This window comes from Phallusia mammillata, chromosome 7, assembly GCF_965637545.1.
Source record: "Phallusia mammillata chromosome 7, kaPhaMamm4.hap1.1, whole genome shotgun sequence".
Lineage (NCBI taxonomy): Eukaryota > Metazoa > Chordata > Ascidiacea > Phlebobranchia > Ascidiidae > Phallusia > Phallusia mammillata.
This window is the reverse complement of record NC_137258.1, coordinates 11382008-11395362: the sequence shown is the minus strand read 5'-3', so window position 1 is coordinate 11395362 and position 13355 is coordinate 11382008. Positions and strand designations below refer to the sequence as shown.

General features: G+C 37.3%; 1 protein-coding gene and 1 long non-coding RNA gene across 2 annotated transcripts; one reads left to right on the top strand and one right to left on the bottom strand.

Annotated features, from left to right (window-relative positions):
- Nucleotides 1–10609, top strand: LOC145238894 (uncharacterized). The gene is made up of 22 exons (XM_080102173.1): nucleotides 1–118; nucleotides 1114–1276; nucleotides 1350–1411; nucleotides 1653–1824; nucleotides 2160–2368; nucleotides 3132–3358; nucleotides 3593–3749; nucleotides 4331–4466; nucleotides 4796–4946; nucleotides 5091–5186; nucleotides 5290–5477; nucleotides 5898–6072; nucleotides 6269–6410; nucleotides 6542–6716; nucleotides 7410–7512; nucleotides 7939–8019; nucleotides 8097–8166; nucleotides 8286–8389; nucleotides 8446–8524; nucleotides 8666–8789; nucleotides 9572–9696; nucleotides 9872–10609. Exons 1-22 carry the CDS (start codon nucleotides 79–81, stop codon nucleotides 10075–10077), a joined length of 2985 nt encoding a protein of 994 aa, XP_079958299.1. The 5' UTR covers nucleotides 1–78; the 3' UTR covers nucleotides 10078–10609.
- A 961-nt stretch (nucleotides 10610–11570) lies between these two features.
- LOC145238837 (uncharacterized) lies at nucleotides 11571–12175 on the bottom strand. Its single transcript, XR_013862186.1, has 2 exons — nucleotides 11892–12175; nucleotides 11571–11664 (listed from the first exon to the last, which is right to left on the bottom strand). It is a non-coding gene; the product is annotated as an uncharacterized LOC145238837 (long non-coding RNA).
- Nucleotides 12176–13355: the final 1180 nt, after the last annotated feature.

Below are 13355 nucleotides of genomic sequence, written 5' to 3'. Positions count from 1 at the left end.
AGTGGTAGGTTGTAATGTTTTTGTTTCACAGGAAACAGTTTTTTAAAGAGATATATAATACTGTTTGAAACAAACAAAATGCTTTGGTTGCATATTGCTGGCTTGATATTGGTTGCAGGTAAGTGCAGCACATGTACTAGCTGTTACATAAAAGGACGTTACTCCGTGTTTGCTGCATGAGTCCCTATACCCAAAGCTAGTTTAAAACAGTTTGCTTTTTTAAAATTTATCAGTCCACTACCTTAAACATTTACATTCAATTTAATTTTCACTTAGTTTTGTTTATTGCGCACACAAGCTGCTGTTTAGGTAAAATGATGGAATAAAATTGCTGGAACTAAATGAACAACTTTTGCTTGACATTACTTTTGTGCTCACTATCATTCGTTAGATATTCAACTTGTCATTTTACTAATTGCTCTTTTGTATTGTTAATGAGGAAATATGATCTTAACTGTTCATAGCAAATAAACAGCGTTCTTATTATTTTGATAATCGTCGTTTGTGCATGAACCAAAGCCACACCCAAATTTCTAGCTAATATTCGCACCAAAGTTGTCTTAAACAGTTCGCAAAACATGTTTACGAGAAAGTTGAGGATTTTTTTGTTGGGCTTTAGTGCATTCAATGAAGGCGAAATCTTTAGCAACCTCCATCTTATTGAAGCCCATCCTGCGTTTATTTATTTGTCCACGCACGTAAAATTCGTGGTTGATTGCTTCTGAACTACCCTTGAAGTTTTCCCGGGATATCTGGCATTGTTAGCAAAGCACACGCGTGTTATAATTACGCAACTGCGTTAGTTAAAAGGCCTATGCCGGAATGACCACTTATAAGTAGTCAAAGGTTGGATAAATTAGGCCACGCCACTAACAAAGTAAGTTTCCACATTAATCATGTTTAAAGGACAAAGAAAAAGCATTGCTCGTATTTGATGCCAAAGGGAAATAAATCTGGTAGGCTACTTGATTTCATCGCAGCACATACCGTAATTATTTGTACTCCTACTGATTAAATCAATAACACTGAATTTTTATCCATATGATTTGTACGAATTACTTGAACAACTTCGACTAATAATTGTTGATTATAACACATAAATTTATGTTTTAGCACAACATGGGTCATGTCTTACTTATCGGGCTACAATCGACATGATTGGGGTGAAAGGTCATGTGACGTTTGTGCCAGACGGGGGCAATATGAATATAACAGCGGCGATCGACAACAGTGAAAATTATACGTATTCAATCATGTTATTTCCGGCTATTTTTGGGTAAGTCATTTTGTAGTTATGCCCCTTAGCTACCAAAGTCGTACGATTAAATTTGGAGGAAACCTTTTTTCAGACAACAACAATCTTCCCAAGTCGTGTGTTCCCAACTGGGTTCCATAATCCTTACATGGCACGGTAAGACAAATCTAAGGGTGTGTCGATTGGATGTAGTCTAACCCAGAATGCGTTTTTAGTTGTAAAATATGTGATAAATCACCTCAATTTCCTACGAAAAATGTAATAACTTTTAGCCTAAGTGGTTTCGATTAAAATGATTGAAAGAACTTTTTCTTCCGACCTCCAGTGCTTTTTTCTAAGCAATTTATTTTACCGTAGATTGCGTACTTTCCATTAAACGTTTAACCTCGTTTTTCAGGTGTTGCGAATGGTACAACGGTTGTGGTTCCAAACCTACCAGAAAATTCTGTTTTCAATCGAGGGCTGTTAATTTCGAATGGAGCCTGTGCCACCATTCTCGCTGTCGGTGATACAATACTTACTTATCGTGCTAAGTTTATTGGACCAATTAGCGGCGAAGTATGGATCAGGTATTCACTATTTTCTTCTCCAAAACAATATTTGTTGTTTGTTTGTTAGTGTAACGCGAGCCTGAAAAGTTTAGAAACCATGCACTGGTTGAAATTTGTATGAAATGAAATTGCCACATTTTTTTTACCCATTACCCATTAAGTTTGTTTAATCAACGCACCGCGGTGCTTTATTTTAAAATCGTCAATTAAAAAAGAATATTGCAACTCCAAACGTATTTTTAACAGGTTTCAGAATTATGACCAAATGAATGCCATTATTTAAACCTGCATATCGGAAACCTATAATATTTTAGGTTGTCCACCTTTCACAATTCAGTGTTACGTGTTTTCAGAAAACGAAACAGTCTAAGCGGTTTAGCTGTATACACTGATTTGGCCTACGCTACAAATAAAACAAATCCTACTGGCATCACCGCAGTGGACGTGGTACAATTCGCTTCAGGGTCTTCGTCTTCAGCAACATCCACCCAGTGTGATGGTTTGAGCAACAGGACGATTCTCTTGGTTAACATTCCAGTAGGAAATTCGGTTTCTTCAACTGGTAAATAAAGTCAACGCTAATCTATCAACGTAATAGACACCACGAAAGCCAAATAATTATAAAAGTAGTTGATGGCTGGGCAAAATGTATCCACAAAATTGGCTTGGCTGTGTTTTGTCGGCACTCAGAACGCAGTAAACAGCACCCATTGTGATGGCAGTGCACATTTCCCGTTATTCCGGTTCGAGTTCCTTTCATCATAAACCAAACAAAGCAAGTGCATGAGCCTTAGAATTAAATGAGATAAATTGCCCCAATACAAATACAAATATAAAGTAAAAGGCGGTCAGGAAAATCGGCATGACTTTGGATTAAGCTTGTTTGAACTGGTTCAGTTTCTTAGTTACACCAAAACTCCATAGCATGTCCCGATATTGTATTGTATCTTGTATCGCTTTACGACGCTATTAATTCTAACTACTCGGACTTTCGCGAGGCCAATCATCATTGTTTTAGTAAAACCAAAGAAGTAAAGACTCACAATTCCGAAATGCTGTAAGCCCTTGCTTTTGTATTATCCATAACTGATACAAACAATCCAAGATTTAGGAACACTATGCACGGACTTGAAAAGTAGTTTAATCATAAACATTACTGCCAAGGTAGTCATAAACCACGATGTATTCTATATACACCACTACCTTGGCAGTAATGTTTATGATTAAATCCAAGATTTGTTTTTAAATTACTGTCAATAACAAGTTGTCATGATAAATCAACGATTATGTACACAACGCATAAACGTTTTTCTGTTGCCTTGCAGATAAACGATCTGCTGTTTTTGTGGAAAACCTCAATTCCGTGTTTTCATTCATGGGGATAGAGGTCTCGGGTTCCTTGCTCGTTTGCACGGGTGTTCAAAATATCCAAGCAAAAACGGTCAAAGCAAAAATATCATGGGACGGTGTCAGAGGCGAAATATCTATGACGCAAGTTTCGCCCTTTGATTCGACGACCACCTCTGTTCAACTAAGCGGCCTAAACCCAAGTGTGGGTATTTGCACTTATACGAATGACGGATATGATTCGAAAACAAAGCAGCTTGTACCAGTGATGGAATTAAATATCACCTGTAATCGATGTATTCCACCTATATGCGAAAACGCAATGTGTACAAACTTAGTTATGGCTAAAAACGTGTTCTGATGCTTTTATTTAGCAATAGGCACCGCTTTTACGGAATATTTGCTACGTTATCATAAAAACATTTCTTTCTTTTTTCAGTACCTACCGGCCACCTACCACGTACATAAGTTTCCTGTACCACAACGAATAAGTTCGTCCGATGATCGGTGCAGTACAGTAAACGTTGCGGGCCATTTCGACCCATACGGTGTCGGAGTTGGAGCAAGTAACACCACCGGGGATCGCTTTGAAATAGGTAACATACACCGTTTGTTAAGAAATAACACAAACCGTGTTCTGTTGAACAGGTCGCTGCTACCTTGCATGATAAAACTGTAATATATGATATTTTAACTAAGTAGTTTTATTAGAAACGCGTTTCGTGCCGTTTGTTTTTTCAAAAAAAATTTCAAGTTTTTTTTTTTTTTAAATTTCATTTCGTCTCTTGCGTAACGTCGGGCAATCTGTTTTTAGAATTTCAATTTTTAATTATAGTTTCGTGTTTTGTGGTTTCGTAAGGTTTTCAGATGTTAGCCAGTCAAGCATGGTGACGCCATATGTGTCGGTTTGTGGTTGCAAACACGTCGCATAAGATAACGCAAGATTTAAGGTCTCGTCGTCAAAAGCTGTTTTAACCTAACACCATGTCCAAACCTCGATACTGTAATCACCTCATATGCAATTCGTTTTTTTGTATCCATACCTGGGCTTATAAACGGTGATTGAGGGGTTTATTTCATATAATCGTATTGACTGGGTAAAAGTCTTTTAAGCTTTATTTTTTTACATTCTAGTGTCGACTAACGAACATTTGTTATTTGTAATTCTCAATTTCAGGTGATCTTAGTGGAAAGTATGGAACGATATCGACTGCGAATTACACCGCATCTTTTGTTGACTGGAATCTTCCACTGTTTGGTAGCAACAGCGTGGTTGGACGGTCAATAGTCATACACAGAGCTGATACTACAAGGTATATGGAGCCTATTAATGTAATAAAAAATGCTCTGGTTTATTTGTTTCCTCCAGCCAGTTTCGCAATTGCCTTATAACTTTGGTTACCTTGGGTTCATAATTGTATAGGACTGGTTTATAGCAGTTAAGCGATTTTCGTTTTGCGTGGTGCAGTTAATGTCGCATATACAGCTTTAAACATCAGCCAATAGTCACAGATATTGTATTCAACAGTCGCAGGTATTCCCATATTGTCCAACTCGTATAAATTATATGATATCCGAATCTTAAACATATCTAAAACATGCCCCAAAAGCAAACCTTAATGAAAATCATCTTTGCTTTAAGGTGGGTGTGTGGAAATATTGGCAATCCCACGGAGACAACCACTACCGCAGTAGTAAACTTTAAATCACCTGCATACGGAACAATGTACTTAAGGCAACCTTCCGGTCAACCAGACGCTGACACTTCGGTCTACGTGGAACTCGCAAATATGGTACATACGTTAAATACTTTAATAATGCCTTTAAGTTGTTTGCGTTCCATACAGCATTAAACATCTTTCCAGTTCTATGATCCGTTTTTTTTCTAATGATCCTGTATTTTGGTTTTAAATAACATCTTTATTCTGTATTATTAGGATGGAGTTAAGACTACAAGTCACAATCATCATGTACATGTTTATCCCGTTGGGGAGGATTGTGCAAGTGCAGGACCACACTACAATCCTTCTTCCGTAAGTTTGTGTAGTTTTTAATGGCCTCAATTGTCAATTTTGAAGGCTACAGCGTCCAGGGTCATTATATTTTGGGCAATGTCAATGTTACGTTATTCTGCAGGTATTTACGGATGGAAGTTACTCGACTGAGTGTTCATCATCTAATCCTTTGCGTTGTGAACTTGGCGACTTGTCAGGAAAACTCTCCCAGATTGACATCTCGTCGACTCTTGTCAACAGCAACGACGCTAAATTCTTTTTCACCGATTCCAATCTACCGCTATCTGGCCCACACAACGTTATTGGCAGGTTAGTTAAGTTACAAAAATCACATGGGCTAAATTGTAACAATGGGTAACGGCCAACACTGCAATAAATTTTGATGTTAAAACATGTTGAGACTTGTTTGATTTTCAACTCACGTAATATTTTATTTTTAACATACCGCGATGAGGTAATCTTGCTTAATAGCGTTACTATGTGATTGATCAACAGCCTTAAAACTAGGCAACGTTAACACTTCCTCGCGGGTAATTCTGGTTCTAACCAATTTCGTTTCCTGTTGTCGCGACCTCATTTATGGGATGTTGACGCTTCGATACTGTCTATATTTTCGCTTCCATCTAGCGTTGATTACGCCCAGTTACAATGTACCCCGTTTTAACTTATCAATCAAGAAATACTCAGAAATGCAACAATATCGGCCAACTAATTGAATGATGATTACAGGTCAATTGTTGTCCACGTTGCTGGAGGCGGTGCCCCACGTTATGCCTGCGCTAACATTACCGAACTGAGAAAGCTCAGACTGAAAACCGACTCTACATGGAAGGGTGACAACACCAATGGAAGGGTGATGGGAGAATTGTTTATCACCCAAGACACGGAGTTCGATTATGCCTCGGTCAGTTACTGGTCGACATTATATTTAAAATATTGTGCTTTCGCATCTCTATAGAAAAGATACAAGATGTCACAATTGGGACATTCAGTGCCAGCATTATAGAAATTAGTAATACATCATTGACATAGATGCTGTTCAAGAGAATTAACTACCAATAATGTTTATTATATGGTAATTTTGATTTTATTGTGTTTAGGTCCAAGGTACAATTAGCGGCCTTGCTAGTATATCTCAAAGTTATGGCATCTACGAGTTACCCATACAAACTTCGGCAATTGGAACAGCACAGTGCACAACAGTTGGTGTTTTACACAACCCTTATGATGTGTTTATCGTTGGTAAGAAACACTGATTACCACTATAGTTTATACTTTCCTTCCTTAATTGACTGGGATTGATTGCTGTCAATTGGTTGCCTTGTGTCACACTAGTTCTTGCATCACATTACTGTGCCGTCGATTTTTTCCAGGGGCCAGCGGCCAAACTTTCGACAAGTTTCCTGTGGGCGACTTAAGTGGCAAATATTCCGATTTGTCCGGCCAGAATGTTGTCACCCTAGATAAGCAGGACAACAATCTACCACTTGCAGAAGCAGTTGGTATTGCTGGACGATCAATCATTATACAACAGGTTGCGCCAGGAAGGTAACATGATTTTAAGTCTATAGAAAATCTACCTACTCCTGTTTTGTCTTGTTAATATTACAAAACGCATTAGAAACAAGAAATATTTAACGGCATAACTGAAAATCTGGTTTGTGCCCATGTTGTGCTTCAGCGATTCTGTTATGTTCAACCCACTTTAAAACCTCATAAATTCCCCCAGCCGCTCGATCAGAGAGGAATGCGATAGTCAGAGTTGAAGGGTTGGCGGGCTATACTCTCTTTATTGCGGTTTGAAGTATTCTCCTAAGATTTAACGGCTCACTAGCACACTAAACTTTTGGGTAACTCCACCAATAAACGGCATCCAGATCTAAACATTCGAAATTTGAACTTACCTATAGTACCCTGACGCTAAATAACGACTTTGACCAGTTTTCGTAGAAACTTTTTCTTGACTTTAAATTCTACTTTACCCATTACTCTTGTAATGGCATAAAGCGAATGAACGAACCTTTTGTCGGTAAAATTTGCGTTCCGGAGCACATGTCCAAAAATCCCGTCATAGGGATTTGAGTAATGAATGCACTATTTAAGGGAACACTATAACAAAAAACTTAATGTGGTACAGGCAGTACTATAATGCGACATTAAACACGTGACAAAGCCACTTCCGGATATAGGTGTGCGAATCATTTCATGCGTGACATTACAAAACTTGCCAATTTAATTAAGCTGGAAGTGTTCAACTCTTTCCCTTGCGCCAAGCGGCAACACTGGATACGTCATTTCAGCCCAGGTCTTGTTCACCGACGTTTTCGTGGGCTATGCCACTTTGGTGAGTTGTTGTGGTAGACAATTATTTATTCAGGTTCGCTCAAGTCGAAATTCCAACAATGAAGCGGCCAAGACGCGTTTCACACGAGGAAGTAAAGTCACTTCGCACCTGGAATCTAAATAAAACATTGATTAAATTTGCTGAATAAATTCGTACAGTTAGCAATGAAATCTGGTCTGGGATTCTCATCACTAACATTTTCCACTCTTTTGTAAAATTGTATGACAAAAAAACTTCTTCAAATACCAAAATTACTAAACATGAAGTTAATCTTGTTCAATTTATATACTGCTGGGTGCTTGTACAACAACAAAAACGAAATAATTGGCGCTAAATAAAAAAAAGTTTCTTTCAAAAACCCCAAACGACATAGTTGAATTCATAATCTGTATATTTTCACGTCTAAAATATAACTCGTTGTTTTAGAGGCAAGTTGTGTACGAAGATGGCAGTTCATCTCCGACAACCATTGAGGTGGCTCTCTTACCGCCGGACGCCGTGACTACGGTATAATTACATTTTGCCTTTTCTGTTGTGTGTTTAAACTATGGAGGCATTGGCTAGTTTTTCTTTTTCGCTTACAGAGCAGCAACCATAACTGGCATGTTCACATTGATCCAATAATAGGCGAACAAAACTGTTCTGTGGCCTTGGGTAAGTAGTTATAAAACTTGATTTTTATGCAGTTACATTCATGGTTCAGTCCAACAGATGTCTGCTGTACACTGTTATACATTACAGTTGTTCAAATTCGCGTTTACATTGAATTTTAGGTCACTACAACCCGTACGGCGCCAATGTAACAGCGGCGACTTATAGCAATTGCTTGCCTTCCAATCCTCTTGCATGTGAAGTTGGGGATCTTAGCAAAAAACACGTAAGTTAACCTTATCATTGTGTTTTTGTAAACCTTATCAATTGCCTTCTCAACAGGCCCAATATACAGTTCAACCTTCAAACGGGCGAAAGCTATTTGTTGACACTGATTTACCATTACACACTGATAAAACAGGTTAGTTGCTATTTTTGACTATTCACAGATAAACAAATAGGCTTTTACTAGTGTTTTTGTTTTTTCGTACATTCTTTAAAAGCATTAGGCCAAGATATTTAACATTCATGGTTGTTGCTTTCATAAAATAACTTCATGCAGTTTTTGGTCGGTCCCTGGTGTTTCATGTTGCGAACGGTGGAGCAGCGAGGTTGACTTGCGCAAACATTCTTCCCACGTCGAATGTCTACACTCTGCAGTACTCAAGCGATGTTACATACGATTAGTAAGTTGATCAAATATGAAAAAAAGAATAAAATTGTGTGATTTTCTGAAATAGTTCTTCTCAACAGCTGTGTAATAGCAATAAGAAACTGTTTTGTTGCATAGCACTCAGTCTAACAACTTCTTTCTTTTAAGATGGCTGTTCTGGAATTATTTTTTAAACAAACTGTACATTCTCGACTGTGCGGCCGTTACCATTTAAAGTACAAAATTCCAAACTTTAGTGTTTTCTTCAGGGTATAAAATTAGGCTACATTTGCAAGGCCTAAGCCTTTGTTATGATTACATTCACACGTTGTGAGTGCAGCTCTGCGACTTGTGGTGTTTTTTTTATTAGTCCTAAAAAGCTATAAAAGTGGTAGCACGCAAAAACATTATCATTTTGATATACCCAGTAAACACTTGGCGTTCAAACACTTGCCAACTCTAATACAATTGTTTTGCAATTCAGTTTATTAATATTCTGGTGTAAAAAACTATGAGTTTATCAAAATCTATTTCCGGTTATACTTTCAGTTTCAGTTGACAATTTGGATATCAAATGCGAAAGATAACATGATTTGTCCTTTATTCATTAAAAAATACTTTTTAAAAACATAAAGAAGCTGCAAATTAGAATTGAAAGGAAGGCAATATTGTGTTTGTGGTTTTTACCGCGGCTTGGGTATGTTAAATTGAGCAAAAAAATACCTAGAAATAAGCATTTCCGCCTTGGTCTCATATTTCTGTTTCGTCATAAGTGCAAGAAAACACAATTTTGCAAAAAATACTTTTTATTTACAGTTATCGTTTTACTGATGCTGTCGCAAAATCGCTGAGCATCAGTCGTCTACGTGTTATTGTTCTTCACAACACAGCTGTTCCGGTAACGGGCAATGGTTGTGCCGCCGTTATGGTTTACATTGCTGGTAAGAAACATTATTACTATTAATCGACTCCACAATTGCAATACCGCTATTGAACTATAAAGCCATTGTTTACCCTTTATACATCGAAGAACTTTTTTCTATAGGTAACTTATAACTTTTTTTTCAAAAAACAAAACAAAAACAGAGTAAATTTAACATGCAAGCTTTTGTCCAGGTTCTGTGACGGAAGCCAAAATTGCCGCATTGTTAGCAGGCACTGCACAAGGCCTTTCCCCTTACACACCCACAACGTCGTGTGTTAGCACTCTGGGTGCAACTGTTGTTGGAAAGTCGGAGTTCAGTGGTGCGCCGGGGCTCGGAATGACAATTTGGGCTGCGTTGATCGGACCCTCAATAGCTTACCTCATGCAACACATATAACTAATGAATAATGTACGAAAACTTGTATTTAAAGTTGCTTTGTTGTAATAGTTTATATTTGTAATAAGTTAGAAGAAAATTATAATTGAGGTTGGGCTGTTTAACATTTGTTCCATCTACCGTGTAAAAGTATTTTTGTATTTAACTCTGTTTCACTTCCATTTAAAAGTTTCTCATGTCATTTTGACATTCTCGTCAACACCCTAATGCACTGTCGTTTTTGTTGGGCACTACGCCAGATAAAACGTTTATGGCCACAAAGACTTCGATTAGTTGTAATGTTTGGATGTGTTTGTTGCTTGCAACTGTTTTAGAAATTATCGTAGTTGCTTATTATGCTATCTTATTATCGCTATTATCAAGCGTACCAAACAATATCTAAGTTACTTATGATCCACATTATTTTGGCTATTTCAGGCGGTGTTGATGTGGTGAAGTAAATAAGTTTTGTTACACAAAATCAGTTATATGCAACCAGTTGTAATGTTTTTGTTTCCATGTTCGAAAATATACGCTTTTTCCTGCTTTTCAATGTTGTCACAAAAGTAAAATTGAATAAGAATGGGATTGCTTCGAAAGTCTGTCTCAATAGACACAGAAAAAACTTAAATGGAGACTCGTTTGCTTGTTTAAGTATTTCTTCTCCGAAGAAACATTTTTGATGATTATCTCCAAGAAATTAAAAGTTTGTAAGTTGGGTACACTGTAGTCATACTACCTATCAGCATTTTCATACAATTTGCTTCAAAATATTCGGAAATGCTCCTTGGGCCACCTATCGATAACTTGCAAACTTCGTCTGATGTGAGTTCTTTTATAAATTTTCTTATTGTGTCGCGAATCCAATCTATTCTATTACTTCGTTTATTTGAACGAGTAGCAAAAAAAACAAGAAAACCGAACAACTTCATTTTTTTCCAAAACATAAACACACAGGCGAAGGCTTTGCTAATCCAAAACTTTATTTACTGGCCTGACAAATTCCACATGTTGACATATGTAGCTTGAAGACACATTGCTTGGTTTGTCCGTATTAACGCTGTATTTTTGGTCGGTATTTTTTATAATTTACGCGTCAAAGGGAAACGCAAAAGAATGTCATATCGCCAAAGCATACTTGATATCTGTGGTAAAAGATAAAGCGGATAACAGTCAGTTAAGGTTAACAGTGATAAGGAAGCTGCTGTACATCAATCAATAGCAGTAAAATCGATACTAAACACACTTCAACGGTGTTGCATTTTGCGTGGTTCATCCCATGTACACGGCAGAACTGCAACCGCTGTTTGTTGTAGTATGGGAGGTTTGTCATTTTATGTATGTTGTAGTATGGGAGGTTTGTCAGTTGAAGTATGGGAGGTTTGTCATTTTATGTTAGATATATTGTAACGACCGCTAGGTGCGCAGCCTGGCCCTGCGCCGTTCGTCACACTAGATAACCCTTTTTGTAAAACGCGCCCGTCCTACAGCCTGTCCTCCAAGACGACCCACTCTTGCATTTGCAACGAATGTTCTTTTTTGGCGATAAAAGGCAACGCTGACGAATAAACCAAGACGACAACGTCAATAGCAACGGCAACGGTTTTTCTGTAACCACAAATAACATACATAAGCCAGACGTACACATTATGACGTCATAGCGACCATCACACAATAAGCAGTTTTAACAGTACACACAGGTTTCAAATTAAATCTACATCAATCGGTCATATTTTACATTAGATTACTTCCAAAATACTTGTAATAAGTACAGTTACGGTAAGAATATACATTAACACAAGTTAAACACAAATCAAATAAGAACATAAACATACCAACTGTTGGGTAACCAGGGCTTTACTAGCCTGCGGCTAGAGGTTCCACAACTGACAATTCAGCATTTTTGCTATTGCTCTTAACATTTACAGTTTCACTATAAACAAAATAGTCACAAGAAATTAGGATAAATTCACTTAAATTGACTGCAAACCTAGCAACTAACGCAGCTCACAAAAACGTGGCGTTCAAAGCACATGCTCTGTCGCGGATGAATATTTCAATACGTCACGAATAAAGGAGAACTTAAATCAGCCAAGCGGAACAATTAATTCTCGCTGTAACATATATCCCGTTTCCATGGCCGTTCGTCCGATCGGACTTTTAAAAGTCCGATCGGACCTCCTCGCGAGGAGGTCCGCGAAAACACTGAAAAAAATGTTGAGTCATTCCTCATTGCGTCCGATCGGACTGAAATAGCGGAAAAGTCCGATCGGACCAACGGCCATGGAAACGGGATAATATATTAATGGGTTTTTAGGGGTTGATCATTGTTAAGTGCCATTACTGTAATTGATGGTTTGTCATTTTATATAAGATATATTATGAAATTTTGTTGAGAAGATGCCCATATTAACTATGCAAAACTTAAAAAGCAAAAACGGACAAAACTTTTTGAAATTTGGGGTAATGCTTTCTAATAATAAATTTGTCCAGAATCTTAAAAAAAACGCAATTTCTGTTTACCGTAAATCCGCACAAATACGCGTGTGGGGACCTATTTGTTTTTGTTTGCAAAAAAAACAATTACATGTGTAGATCAAATGCTGTGTATAGTAAATTGGTAAATAGGATATAGAATGTATAAAATGGAAGTATTAGAAAGCCACCTTTCTAGTTTGCTTTGGGTTTCGCAGTACTCATTAAATTAAAAGCGAAAAGCTTAGGATCTGATTACAACACACAGGGTATAGTTGTAAAATTAACTTGATCGTTTCTGTTCAGCAATGAAAGTGTGTATTTTGTTTCGGATCAGCGGACACGAACGATTTCATTATTGTTTGAACAAGAAGGTGCGTTATTCCATTGTGAGAATACCTCAGGGGTGGTTATTGTAATTTAATATTTACTGCAGTACCAAACGAAATAAGATTGCTTAAAACAGTTTACAGAAAGGGTTTCAGAGAAAGAGTTTATCTCAATGATGTTGCATTTTAACTACCATGTTGCTATGCTTTCTTACTCCAGGATAAAAAATACCTCAACTTAAGCCTAGAGTCATATGTTTAGGTAAAATCTAAAGTCTAAACTATGACTAAATCTGTCGATGATCACAAGATGATAAAAAAGTTATTTTTTTAAATGAGGTCTAACCGTCTTCAAAGGTTGAAAGCACTGATCCATACAGAGGGCTTTGTCAAGCGAAAATAGGGCTTAAGGAACAATAAAGCAAACAATATAGTGGGTGACATATTTGCATTGTGTTTAGAGAGTAATCTATTTCTAATTCTGTAGCAAATGAT

What these genes read in the sequence shown, in the direction of transcription:
- LOC145238894 (XM_080102173.1), top strand. Translation starts at nt 79, where the DNA reads ATGCTTTGGTTGCATATTGCTGGCTTGATATTGGTTGCAG. An exon ending in CATAATCCTTACATGGCACG is followed by an intron (nt 1,412 to 1,652) that starts GTAAGACAAATC and finishes CTCGTTTTTCAG; the next exon opens with GTGTTGCGAATGGTACAACG. An exon ending in TCGTGGGCTATGCCACTTTG is followed by an intron (nt 7,513 to 7,938) that starts GTGAGTTGTTGT and finishes TCGTTGTTTTAG; the next exon opens with AGGCAAGTTGTGTACGAAGA.